We start from the raw sequence: 14,539 nt of genomic DNA, 5'->3' as shown, positions 1-14,539 counted from the left end.
TTTCTTGCAAATAAAACTTAAAAATATACAAATAACATAATTTGTCGCACGAGTCACTTGTTATCTTGTTATTACCATATTTCTGTTTTAATATTAGATATAAACAATGGTACTTTAAGTGCACACTAAAAGATAATATTTATTATTTATTTATACACATTGTAATATGATACAAATTCAAGTAAATAATTTTGAGTTATTTACTGCCTTAGTTTTTTAAGGTCTATTAAGAGATGTGCTGATGCGGTTCGTTAATGCGTCGATTTGATGCGACAACGCGATAGGTTGTTCGGCTGAATGTCGGTTTATGAGATAACCATCAACAGAATATCAACAAAATGGGCGAATTTACAAATCGACGCGACGAACCGCATCGAGTCATAACGAACTGCATCATACTATGCGACGCATAGTATGCGTGCATGGACGCATCAGCTCATAGTGAGAATGAGACTTTAACAACTCAAGAATTGGTCAATTTAAAAGATATAATTTAGTATATTTTTGGAAGCCTCTATGCAGAGTGTATATTAGCTAACTGGAATAAATTTGATAATAAATAATTGGGGCATGATTGCCAGGTCTGAGGAATTTTCCCTAGATCTAGGGAAAATCAAGCTTGTGGAGGGATATTTGAAGAGAGAAATACCATACCGCCATTACTCGCTGACGAGTATTTGACACGCATCAGAAGATGGTCACGCAAGGCGTTTTCTTTCATGAGCTTTTCTGTGACTGAAAAGCCCGATACGTGATGTTATCTGTCTACCGCACTCCAGACATTCAAAAATCTCATTGCTTTGTTGCCTCTTACTTTTTGGTTGTCGCTCTTAACTGAAATTACAATTCTTCTCCATTCCGTTCTATTGTGAGCTGCCTCTTCCCACACATTCTGCTTGTTAATTCCCTTTAAGTTTTCGTGGAAAATATCCTTGAACCTTTTGAGTTGTCCACCCGGCCTCCTCTTACCGTCTACAAGCTCACTGTAAAGCAGCGATTTTGGTATGCGGTTTTCTGCATGATGTGCGCATTCTGCATACGTGACCAGCCCATCTCAAACGGACCTTTGTAATCATGACTTCAATACTCTCGCAGTTAGCTTTTTCAAGGACCGATACGTTTGAGATATGATGGAACCATTTTATTCTTAAGAGTTGTCTAACATGTCTTTGTTGCAACTTGTTTAATGCGTTCATGTGTCGGCGGTACGGCACCCAGGTTTCGCTTCCATATAACATGGTGGGAATTATTATCGCTCGGTACACCGCAAGTTTCGTTTTTGTGCTCAAGTCATGATTGTAGAAAACCCTGTCTTTTAAATTCCAGAATGCTCTTGAGGCGCTGCTAATCCTGTGCTGAATTTCAGAGTCGATATTGGCCTTTTCCGAAATCAAACTGCCGAGGTAATTGAATTCCGCTACATATTCTAACAGCTCATCTCCGATTTTTATAGCATTGTTGTGATCTTCCGGGGGAGTGCACATGATTTTAGTTTTATCGATGTTCAGCGTCAGTCCCAAGGCCTCGTGTGCCCATGTATATGTGTTCAACATTTCTTGCAATTGCTGTAACGTATTTGCAACTAGAGCACAGTCATCAGCGTATTGAAGTTCTGTGATGAATTTTGTACGTGTTCTTGTCCTGAGTCTTTTTATGTTGAACAGACCGCCATCGTATCTGTATCTAATGCCCAAACCTCTCTCCTGCAGTTTGCTGTCCACTATAATGGAGAGCGCTGCCATGAATATATTGAATAGGAGAGGCGCTAAGACACAACCCTGTCTAACGCCTGTGTTTGTTAGGAAGGGATCGTTCAGTGATCCATAATATGACACTCTTGATTTGTTGTTGTTATGGAGGCTTTTACACACTGTGAGAAATTTGATGGGTACTCCGAACTTTTTCATAATTGCCCAAAGTGCTCTCTGTTCACAGAAGAAGTGAAGAGAGAAATAAATTTTATGAAACGTATTTTTACACAAAATTGCACAAAAACAATTCGACAGATGACTGGTTGTGTGAATTTCTTATTCCTTTTTGCGGTCAAGGCTTAAACATATCTTATGTTTTACGCAAAGCTCTCAATCGGTATATGTCGAACATGCTACGTGGCAATTCCACGCGTGTTGTTATACTTAATTAGATTTGTTCTAATAATGTAATATGTTACTGCTAAAATGGACACTTCGCTGGTTTTAAAACTAGCCAGCAATTTTGCAAACCTAAAAGCGCTTTATAAAGTTTTACCAGGAGTATTTATAATATACGAAATTCAAATAATTAGTTTTTTGACAGAAGGAAATAAATTGTCTGATGGTTTGACACTTAATGTCAATGGAAGCTAGATAAAATCAAGAAAAAAATACGCTTTGAAACTAAATCTTAAATAACTTAAAAACGATTTATTTTAAGTATAGGAACATGTGTAGTCAAAAAGCAACAAATTGAAAAGCCTTTTCACTAGTGAAAAAAAAAGTTAACGAACTTTTGGTTAGGTTAGATTAGGTTTCTCAAAAACGTTTAATGTTAGGTATAGAGTGTTTGATATCAAAATTCATAAAATTTTGCAGAGAATTTAAGTATGCAATAAAAAATGGAGGTACCCATTTAAAATAAGAAAGTTGCTGTCAACTTCCGGTATTTCCCGAAGTGCCGCCATATTGAAAATATTTTTAATCGTTGTGAAACAGTACTGTGCAAAAAATCTCCGATCTAGATATTATAGTTCTCTAGAAACTTCTAATGCACGCTCAACCTGGGACACCCTGTATACCTTTGTGGTGTATCAATATTAATTTCTTCAAAAAGAACTTCTGGGTTTTTCGCTCTGGGTTAAAACTTTGCATTTGTGTGGTGAACCAAGCCTGTCACAGGCCAAATCCCCAGACTTGATCTGTCAAAATAGAATTGCTTTAAAAAAAAGAACGAAAGATATAGTCAGCGGACTTGTCAGTTGTAACGCTCTTTTTTTCTAAGCCACAGTTTTTATTCCGATAAACATTTATCTGCTCTGCCTGTCACAGACCTGGTCTGCCACACAAACACGAGGTTTTTAAGTCATGTACCGTCACGTACCAACGACAGGCCAAGTCCGCGGACTAAATCCCCAGGCCAAATCTTCTGGTGTATGGGGGGCTATTCTTATTCTAGTTAAAAATTTAATTCACTAAAAAATATGACAAAAAACACCCTATACATAGATTTTAATAATAAAACTATTAAATAGTAAAAATGAGTGAAGATAACTTACTTGATAAACTAGGTACGACGATGGGTACGACGTATATAATGACGTATATTTATTATTTACGATATAGGTTGTAACTTTTTAGTAATTTAAAAAAATTATGTTGTTAAAATACTTCATAATTACTGTATATATAATAATTTAATATTGGAAAATTACACGTTGTAAAAATGGGGTTATAGTTGGAAATATAATATGTAAACTATAAAGATATTCAATCATGAGTTTATTCAAATTTGGTAACAAGTATATATATTTGCATACAATTACATGTAACCAGAAATTTTAGTTTTGTAGATCAAGCAGGTAAAGGAAATTTTATATACAAATAATTATTTATAATTGTTATATCTTAAAAATCTGAACAGTTTAATTTTCATATTAAGGTAAGGTATGTATTCTAGAAAAAATGGGTATATTTTAAATATGCTACTTTTCTTATACAGGGCGAGTCTTAAATGATGAGTCTTAGTGCAAATATTTTTAAGGGTGGTATATTTCGACCTCAGAAACAGGTATTTGAGGTTTTTTCGCGAAAAGAAAGATTTTCGAAGTTTTGTATTTTTCGAAAAAAAATTAGCCTTTGATCAAAATATACACCAAGATACTTTTGTTTCTTTGTGATTTTAGGCTTTTTGGTAAAGTTGATTTTTGTTTTTTTTTGCACCATTTGTATAATTTATTTAGGCCTTGCCTTATTCTTCCTGATGCCATCTCGACAAACCTGCCACTTACTACAATCACAATATCGTCTGCATTTCTTGGGCTATCAAAGTCTTATTTGGACAGACTGTTGAGGAGGTCATTTACTCAGGTTGCCCAAAGTAGAGGAGACTAGGAGACAACACCCCTCCTTGTGGACAACCTATTGGGATTACCGTTTGATGCAACAGCTACAAGGTATAGCTTCAGCAACAAATTTAATATAATCATACCAGGAAGGGAAGATTGGTGTTAAGGTGTACCCATTCAAGCTGAGGCAACCTGGTATACAGATGGCTCAAGAATGTCGGAAGGCGTAGGAGCTGGAATAGTGCGACCGAAACAAGGCAGATCTTTCCATGTAAGCCTATGGATGTCACAATTTTCCAGGCAGAAATAACGGCAATCCACTGTTGCGTAGAAGAAATAATAAGGCAATAAAAAACACATCGTTCTGTGGCGATCTTGACAGATAGCCAAGCAGCGCTAAAGGCACTCGGCATCGCGGATGTCAATTAGACTTGTGTGGGACTGGGTGTGTGCTCTAAATACTTTAGGTGAACGTAGCATTGTTACATTGGCCTGGGTACCAGGGCACGGGGGTCACAAGGGAAACGAAATGGCAGATGAAAAGGCCAAGCAAGTCTCATCAATGCCATTCATAGGCCCAGAACCCTTCAGCGGCGTTACAAAGGCAGTCACGAAATGGCCACGGAACGATGGGTGGCCAACAAATCTCTAGAATGGTGGAGAAACACACCAGGGCAGAGACAGGCGAAAAAGTTCATTGTAGAACATTCGCCAAAATTCACGGTAGACATGATAAGCAAGGACAGAAAGTCAGTCAAAGCTGTAGTGGGTCTACTAACAGGGCATTGTAAGCTGAATACACATCTAAAGACAATCTGATTGATGGACGAAGCTATGTGTAGGCAGTGACGGACAAGGGGGGGGGCGGAAGGGGCGGTCAGCCCCGGGCCCCGTCTTTTAGGGGGCCTCCGAATCTTAATAAGTAATTTTTTATTCAACTGGCAAACAAGGCCAATATGTGTTCAGTAGTAGTTATAAAGCAGTCTGTAGGTGGAGTATGCAAACCCTACGTACACTCCAACTATAAACAGTATAAATTGAAGCAGATATTTACTTAATTATCAATTATCATGCCCCAGTAATTGTCAATGGCATTTTCTATTTAGGAAGTTAAATCAAGGGGTAATTTTCTTTGTTTAAAATATCGAATAATTATTATTTTTTTATATATATTGAGACTGAATTTATTTATTTTAGCTTTTAAGTTATTTTTCAATGGTTTCATTACTTACATTTTTACTGAATAAACATTTTAAATTACAACCAATGCAGAGCATAACTTGTATTCTAGCTTCATTACTGATGATGAGCAGTGAAGTAGTGAAGTCTTTAGTATAACGGGGGCCACGGGCCTGAGACAGCGAAGGGGCCCTTCGGATCTCGGAGGACTTACAAAATCTAGATCTAGATATTTTGTCGCGGTATTTCCCTGGACGCATTTTTAAGAAAAAAATATTTAACATTTTTGGACGAAAATAATTACTTGTCAAAAAAAATTGTACAGTCTAAAAGTCAAATTTAGTGATATCACAGCCCCTGTGACATAAAGAAAAGACATGTGGCTATCTATTTCAAAAATTACATTGTTCAAATGTCATATAATAATGGCGGTAGCTATCATGGAATTGAGCGATTAAAAAATTATCATAAATATTTTTTTTTCAAATGGAAACCCACTTTTTTTATTTCACTAGTGAAAAGGTTTTCCAATTCGTTACGTTTTAACTAGACATATTCCTATACCTAAAATAACTCGTTTTTAAGTTATTTAAGATTTAGTTTGAAAACGTATATTTTTTTTGATTTTATCTAGCTTCCTTTGACATTAAGTGTCAAACAGTCACACAATTTAATTCCATCTGTCAGAAAATTAATTATTTGAATTTCCTATATTATAACTAATAACTACTGCCTACTGCTGCTTAAAAGTTTAGAAAGTGTATTTATATAAATATATCTGGTATTTTCTTCTGTAGTGATATCTAATAGTTGATATTTTAATAATATATCGTACGATCGAAAAAAAACAGCGCAAAGTTAGCTTGGAAATGATGATCGATAATATTTATACTGTCGGCTACTGGTTAAAATCAAGAAAAATATACTAAATCTTAAATAACTTAAAAACGATTTATTTTAGGTACAGGAACATGTATAGTCAAGAAGTAAAAAATTTTAAAAATGATAAAGTAACGAAAGCCTTTTCACGAGTGAAATAAAAAAAGTGGATATCCATTTGAAAAAAAATGATTTATGATAAATTTTTAATGACTCAATTCCATGACAGCTGCGGCCATTATTATATGACATTCGGACAATTTAATTTTTAACATAGATAGCCACATGTTTTCTCTTTATGGCACAGTGACTGTGACAATCACCAAATTTGACGTTTAGGCTATATACATATTTTTGACAGGCAGTTTTTTTCCTCCAAAAATTATAAATATTTTTTTTTCTCAAAAATGGTTAACGTTAGGTATAGAGTGTTTAATATCCAAATTCATAAAATTTTACAGAGAATTTAAGTATGTAATAAAAAACGGGGTCACCCATTTAAAATAAGAAAGTAGCTGACACCTTCCTGTACTTCCGAAAGTGCCACCATATTGAAAATATTTTTAATCGATAGATCTCATTGTAAAACAATGATATGCACAAAATCTCGTATCTATATATTGTAGTTCTCTAGTAACTTCTAATGCAGGCTCAGCCTGCGACACCCTGTATAAATACTTGAATTTTGTCATCCATTATATATACGTCATTCAATTTTTACTAAATGTGCATTAGAAGTATATCATTATCTAAAAGGGCCGGGGGCCACATTTAGCTTTGCCGCCCCAGGCCCCCGACAGGCTTAGTCCGCCACTGTGTGTAGGTTCTGCCAACCTGAAGAAGAAACGTCAGAACACATTTTATGTCAGTGCGACAGCCTCGGCAAATGTACGTTTCTTCAATATCCAAGTTGTTAAACTTTGCGAAAAGGATAGGATTGGAAAATGTAACCTAAGAATCAGAAGAGGACCACAATAGATCTGAGAAGGTCGCAGTGGATCAGGCCGAGAGCCACCTCTAGGAATCTGATCTAGTCTAATATGTGGACAACCTCCACCCACTACTACCTTGATGTAGTTTGTCCCAGAGTGAATGTCACTGCCTTGTTCTCTAAGGCGAACTTTATCAATTTCCTTAGTACTGCGGGAAACTACAACCTCTTCTACTTATTGCATTTACTAGTGGGTTGTTAGTAGCATTATTGAATGATCGATATCTAAAAAAACGGCCATTGCTCTCTCTATACCCTACGTATATGAATATGTCCTTTATCGACTTTGATATAAGCCTAGTTATTAACTCATCTAAAACAGACAGTCGTATCTGAGTTTTCAGTAAAAGGGATAGGCTTATGGGTCTATATGACTTTGGTGTTAGGTCCAATATCTTGCCTAACTTAGGAAGAGATATGACTTTAACCTTTTACCATGCTAGGCTAGCTTTAAAGAGATTACATATATGCGGCATTAATACCTCAATCCCCATCTGTAAACAGGGTCGGACTGGGCCAGACTGTCCAGGATGGTATTGTGGCTTTAAGGCATCTTCTCAACCCTGGGGCAATGGTAGATGGGAAACTATAGGTTAAAAATAAGATAAATTAATAATTTGCAATTATGTCCTTCTTTTAAGTTATTTCCAAATTTCCAAACCAAACTAAACTAAGATGTGTATTTTGTAGGAGCGTTGACATTTTTTTTTATTTATCCGAGCATACTATCCCGGAATTTAACTATAACAATCTGGCAACTCTAACTGAAGGGTATACAAACTAGTACGGATATTCAATCAAAATAACCAAACTATTTTTAAGCCTTTATTTACTAAAAAATACTTACTGCCATTACTCTCTGACGAGTACTTGACACGCATCAGAAAACGGTTACGTAAGGCGTTTTCTTTCATGAGCTTTTCTTTGACTGAAAAGCCCGATACGTTAAGTTATCTCTCTTCCGCAATCCGGGCATTCAAAAATCTCACTACTTTGTTGCCTCTTTACTTTTTGGTTGTCGCTCTTAACTGACTTTACCATTCTTCTCCATTCCGTTCTATTGTGCGCTGCTTCCTCCCACTGATGCTGCATACTTATCCCCTTTAAGTTTTCATGGAAAATATCTTTGTACCTCTTGAGTTTTCCACCCGGTTTCCTCTTATCCTCTACAAGCTCACCGTAAAGAAGAGAATTTCTGTAGACGGTTTTCTTGCATCCTGCATACGTGGTTGTAATTTATCGTATTCCAGATATTCCGAGAGAAGACAGCCAGATAAACGCATATTTCGGAAAATACAGAGCAACCTAATTCAATGTGGATGTTTTAACAAACCCATGCAGATTAAAAACATATAACAATGAAAATGAAGAATCTGAGGTAAATGTTTTGGTATCAGTTCAAGCCAGACCAGAGACATCTTGTAGATGCATAGAGGAAGATGTGGGTGTATCTAAAACCAAAGTGCAAAAAAATTTAAAACAATTTAAATTCAATCTTTGCAAAATAAAATTACACTAAATCACCACAATACACCAAAACACTGCTAACCATGTTAGCATCATCAGCAGATGATTATAAACTACAGTTACCAAAACACTTTTATTTTTACACTGGACGCGCGTTTCGCTAACCATGTTAGCATCATCAGCAGATGATTATAAACTGTAGTTATCATTGTTTATAATCATCTGCTGATGATGCTAACATGGTTAGCGAAACGCGCGTCCAGTGTAAAAGTAAAAGTGTTTTGGTGTATTGTGGTGATTTAGTGTCATTTTATTTTGCTGTGTAACACCAAAGGTTCCAACCCTCAACTGTAAAATTCAATCTTTATTAATATAAACTTGTGCATTATCTTTACCCTGGGAATCCTGCGCGTAGAGTCGAGTTTTGCAACTTGTATATCGACATGTGTGTCAGAGAACATGTGTGCCACAAGAGGATCATTTGGTCGGACGAAGCGTATTTTATTAGTACGGGTATCCGAAATAGGCAGAATTCAAGATTTCGGAGCCAGGAAAATGAATATGTTATTTTTCCTTGGCAACCCCAAGGTTGTTTCGGTTTTCAACGTTTTTTTCTTCATGACTTCAGCGCTTTCGCAGATTGTTTTTTCAAGGACTGACACGTTGGTACCATTTGATACTTAACAGTTTTCTAAGGTGTCTCTGTTGCAACTTGTTTAACGCGCTCCTGTGTCGGCGGTACGGCACCCAGGTTTCGCTTCTATATAACATGGTGGGGATTATTATTGCTCTGTACACTGCAAGTTTTGTTTTTTTGCTCAAGTCATGATTGTAGAAAACCCTGTCTTTTAATTTCCAGAATTCTCTTGAGGCGCTGCTAATTCTGTGCTGAATTTCAGAGTCGATATTGGGCTTTTCCGAAATCAAATTGCCGAGGTAATTGAATTCCACTACGTATTCCAATAGTTCTTCTCCGATTTTTATAGCACTGTTATGATTTTTCGGGGGAGTGCACATTGCACATAATTTTAGTTTTATCGATGTTCAGCTTAAGGCCCAAAGTCTCGTATGCCCAGGTATATGTGTTCAGCGTTTCCTGTAATTGCTGTAACGTTTTTGCAACTAGAGCGCAGTCATCAGCGTATTGAAGTTCTGGGATAAATTTTATACGTGTTTTTGCCCTGAATATTTTTATGTTGAACAGACCGCCGTCATACCAGTATCTAACACCCGTTCCTCTTTTCTGCAGTTTGCTGTCCACTATAATAGAGAGCGCTGCCATGAATATGTTGAATAGGAGAGGAGCTAGGACACATTCCTGTCTAACTCCTGTATTTGTCTGGAAGGGATCGTTCAGTGATCCATGATATGACACTCCCGATTTGTTGTTATGGAGGCTTTTACACACTATAAACTAGTCATGGCCGGAACAGCGATTTTTTAATAACAGGTACAAGCTGTTCCAGTTGCAAAAGATACCTGTTCCAAGAAACCTGTTCCAGTTCCAAACTGTTCCAAAACGAAAATTAATACCGTACTTGCGTCATTCTGATTCGGTTGCTATTTTTCTTTTTAAATTTATATTAAAGAATATTTTTTGCTTAAATAATGAAAACTACTGGGGATTTTTCTGTTTTCTCTAAATTTAATCTACTATGTTGCTATATTACCAAGATATAAGGTTTTTTAACTAAAAATTAAAAAAAAACTATCAAATTTTCGTAAAATATAAACTTTTCAAAAACATGTTTTCCCGAAAAAAACTCATGAGAATCGAAATATACAACCCTAAAAATATGTGCACTTATTTAAGATCCACCCTGTATAAGCACTAATGAATAAATATAGATATATAATTTTGTTATATACTTAAAAAGTAAATTCCTGGAAGAGTTTAATTTTTTTTAATATCTACTATATTTATAATACAAAACAATAACCGACTGTTCTTACACTGTATTAAAAAAAAAATTAGAATGCGATAATTATATTACATTTGGCAACATCGCCAGCATTTTTTTATAATAAAAAATGTTCCATACCTATTCTGTTTCTGTTTATATTAAAAAAATTATTATAAATTGAAAATTTATAATAAGAATTTGGTTGAATTTTAATTAAATATTTTAAATAACGGCAACAGCCACACTTGTTTTTTACGCCCCTGTATCCCGATAACAGATAACACCTGAACGGTCGCGTCCCCTAGACTTGGCTAGACTAGCGAAACCGATATACGACCTCGATTATCAGCTCAAACCAGTTCTTTTTACTTAACTGTTTCAAACAGTTCCAAGTTCCTAACTGTTCCAAGCCTTAAACTGTTCCAGGTCGCAAACTGTTCCAAGTCTCAAACAGTTCCAAGTCCCTAACTGTTCCAAGCCCTAAACTGTTCCAAGTTTCAAACTTGGGACGGTTAAGTAAAAAGGGACTTGGAACTTGGAACAGTTAAGTAAAAAGAACTAGTTTCAGTTGAGAAACGAGGTAGTATATTGCTTTACCGACGCGGTCGCTTGGCGTTATATTATCGAGATTGAGTGCGAGTGCATAGATGTAAAAAAAACAAGGGTGACGGTTTTCGCAGCGTTGCCGATATTTGATATATTTAATTAATATTCAAGTACAATTTTTATTATAAATTTTAAATAGGAAATCAATATTTAAAAATGCAAAAAGAAAAGAATATCTAATATTTACTATTTTATATATGTAAAATAGTAAAATACATATATAAAATAAAAATAACTTACATTCCTAGATAATAAAAACTAGCGGTTCCTTTGTCGGTATGTATACATTTTTTACGCCGAGTTTTTTTTAATGTAAACAGAATAGGCGAAGAGAATTTCTTACCATCAAAAAAACGTACTGGCGATGTTGCCAAATGCAATATAATATATAATTATCTAATTTTGAAAAATACACTATTAAGAATCTAGTATCACAAATATAGTAGATAACATAATTTAAACAATTCCAAGAATTTATTTCTTTAAGTATTTAATTTAAGTTGTAGTGTTTTGAAACAGCTGGAACAGTTGGAACTGGAACTGCTATAGGATAGCACATAAACCTGTTCCAAGCCAGTTCCAAAACAAACCTGTTTCGAAAATAACAGATCCTGTTCCAAAGCGTCATCACTACTGTAAACAAGAAATTTGTTGGGAACTTTTGCATAATTGCCCAAAGTGGATCTCTGTTTACAGAGTCGTTGGGTCGAGGGTATTGTTTTAGATATTAATTTTGCATAACATTAGTAATCAAATATTTTTGGGAATAACTTTATACCTATTTTGTATTTTCTAGTTACGCTACTGTAGAATATAATTACATAAGCCGATAAGACTATTTTAGGACATCTTTTATTTTGCAAGTCCAGTCATTTTTATTGTTTTAATTGCTAGCATTAAGGAAATTACATTTTTATGACAATGAGATATCCGGTTATCACGCCGAAACAAAAACGTATAACAAATTATAACAATAAATCTCTTTAATACTTAACACAAATATAACAATATATCACAAATATTAATACAGTTTAAATTTTAAATTAAAAAAATATGTTTGACTTTCTAATATAAATGGATCCACGCGTCTCGTAGCCAGACAAAACAAAACTTTTGTTTTTTTTATAAAATAATTACTTGAATTTTAAATTTTAGTACGCCTATGGATTTACGAATCAAAAATTCATTTAAGAAACTTGTAGATCCGCCGAAAATCATTCATTGCTTCGCTTTGTTTTTCCTGGTTTCCTTCTCTGGCTGGTTAGTAACTTTCAGTTTTTTCGATTAGTTTGCTTTTTGTACAGGGTGAGTCAAAAGTAGAGTAAATTTCATTAGCTCGTTTAACGGAAAAGTTTTAGGGAATGTTATACGTTAGAAAATGGTACACAATTAAAAATTATATTTGAGTATACAGGGTGCTTCAAAGAAATGTCACGAGTATATTTTATATTTTTAGATTTTGCGTAAAATTCTATAACTTTTTTATATACCGGGTGCGTCTCAAAAGTGGTTCACCCCTATAACTTTTTTGGTTTGGGAAATTTGGTATGTTCTATCAGAGTGTGTTAAAAACACTAATTTTTAATCAAAGCGCCTTGGAAAAATAGATTTGATCGTCTAATGTTTTTCGTGTCTTGTCCTGGCGGGTAAAAATATTCCCAAATCGTAATTTTAATCATATCTCGATTTTTTTCGAATGCAACAAGGGTGGCTCATTAGCATATTTAGAAAAAAACATTTTTTTACGAATAATTTGGTACCGCACACTTGGTATTTCGAGTCAAATTGTCGTTTCGAACCACATGTTACAATTTCAAATAAATCATATGCGAAAATGTCAAAAGTTGACATATGATACGTCATTCTATTCAGAGTATCATTTTCTATCAAATAAAGTAAAAAAATACGAGGATGTCATTTAAAAATCAAAATTTGTAGTAATTTCCGGTCAAAGAGGAAATGACGAAAAACTATTAAATATGTCATTTAATCCCAATTTATGTCATATACTAACAACAAAATCTCGTATTTTTATTGAAAAAAAATAAAAAAGTTATGGGAGTGAGCCACTTTTGAGACGCACCCGGTATACTTAAAAACTAGTAGTTTTTATAATATTTCATTTTATTTAAAACAATGGTAGTTCTTGGTATAAAAAACTACTAAAAAACTATTTAACTATTTTTTACTGAAAATACAATATAGTGAAAAATTGTCATTTAAAGAAATTCTAATTTTTTTTCGAAAAGTGCAAAATTAAAACCAATTCGCCAAAAAAATTAATAGACACGTGTTCGTGGCATAGAAATATATCACCCCCAAAAAATATTCGTATTTATTTAAGACACACCCTATACTTATTTTTTTATTTTTCTATTATATTAGTTATTGTTAAAGCCTAATTTGTATCAAAATATATATAGAAAAAAAGAAAGTTAGGTATACAAGTATACAGTCCAAATGATCACATATCCATAAAAATATCCATAAAAAATAGATAATATTTCCAAGAGTTCTTTCGTTTCAAAAATATTCTTTTAATAAATAAAAACATGTATACACTATGGTATAAATATATTTGTGTCAAAATTTTAGATAAGACTAAAATCATTGATAAAAGCTATCATTTTCTCCACTTAATGTATGTATAAATTATGTATTAATTAAAGGTATATAAAGATCAGCATTAGTATTTTTTTATAATTTTGAAACTCGCCTTTTTGTGATTTAATTTGTTTACACAGACGATGTCCTTCTCGGCTTGTGGTTGTGAATCAGCCTGGATAGGTCCATCCATAGATGACATCTGTTCAGGAAGCCAATATGTTGCATTTATGACCTTAGTCGACTTGATTATCAGGTAATACTGATTTTTTAAACTTAGATTGTCTCTTAATAATTAGTAATATATGTAGTTCAATATACAGGGTTGGCGCCTTTCATATGCCGCGGAGGCTCTAAGGTGAACGACAGTTTGTATTGAAATGAAATTTTGTAAGCACATGTAGGTTAATTTAGAGCATTGTTTTAAAAATAGGAAGTTCTATGGAGTGACCCCAAAAAAAGGTACATATCAAAGTTGGGTTTTTTGTAATGGAACACCCTATATTTTAATTGATTTTCGGATTCTAGGTAAAAAATAAATTGAGTTTCATTAGAGAAGTATATTACTAAAATATAAGGTTTATGACATATTTAACATTTTCTAAAAATAAAAAACAAATTTTAAATTTCACTAAAAGCTAATATAATCAATTACTTAACTATTGTACTTTAAATCAAATTAAGACTTGGCCCAAAAAGTTATACAGGTTGAGACAAAATTAATATTGAACATTGATTACCTTGAAAAGCAAGTTACTCTTTTATTTTAAATGGAACACCCAGTATATTATTCCAATATTCAGTGAAAAACGCATGTCTTTTCAAAATAATATTAAGGTTACCTACCCCTTAGACAAACATTTTCCTAGA

General features: G+C 33.9%; 1 protein-coding gene across 3 annotated transcripts in view; it reads left to right on the top strand.

Annotated features, from left to right (window-relative positions):
• Positions 1-3,409: 3,409 nt before the first annotated feature.
• Positions 3,410-14,539, top strand: part of LOC115884134 (glucose dehydrogenase [FAD, quinone]-like) — a 30,734-nt gene continuing 19,604 nt past the window's right edge. Inside the window, exons 1-2 of one of the 3 annotated variants that reach the window (XM_030902639.1) lie at positions 3,410-3,553; positions 13,810-13,925. In XM_030902639.1, the coding sequence (XP_030758499.1) occupies positions 13,813-13,925 (113 nt within the window). In that variant the 5' untranslated portion in view covers positions 3,410-3,553; positions 13,810-13,812. Of the gene's footprint in view, positions 3,554-12,242; positions 12,371-13,809; positions 13,926-14,539 lie in introns of those variants that run through there. The other 2 variants (XM_030902637.1, XM_030902636.1) reach the window with 2 other exon arrangements.

Source organism: Sitophilus oryzae, unplaced genomic scaffold (assembly GCF_002938485.1).
Source record: "Sitophilus oryzae breed Bouriz unplaced genomic scaffold, Soryzae_2.0 scaffold_2017_pilon_pilon, whole genome shotgun sequence".
NCBI lineage: Eukaryota > Metazoa > Arthropoda > Insecta > Coleoptera > Curculionidae > Sitophilus > Sitophilus oryzae.
Note: the sequence above shows the minus strand (reverse complement) of the source record. Positions and strands in the feature narration are given on the sequence as shown.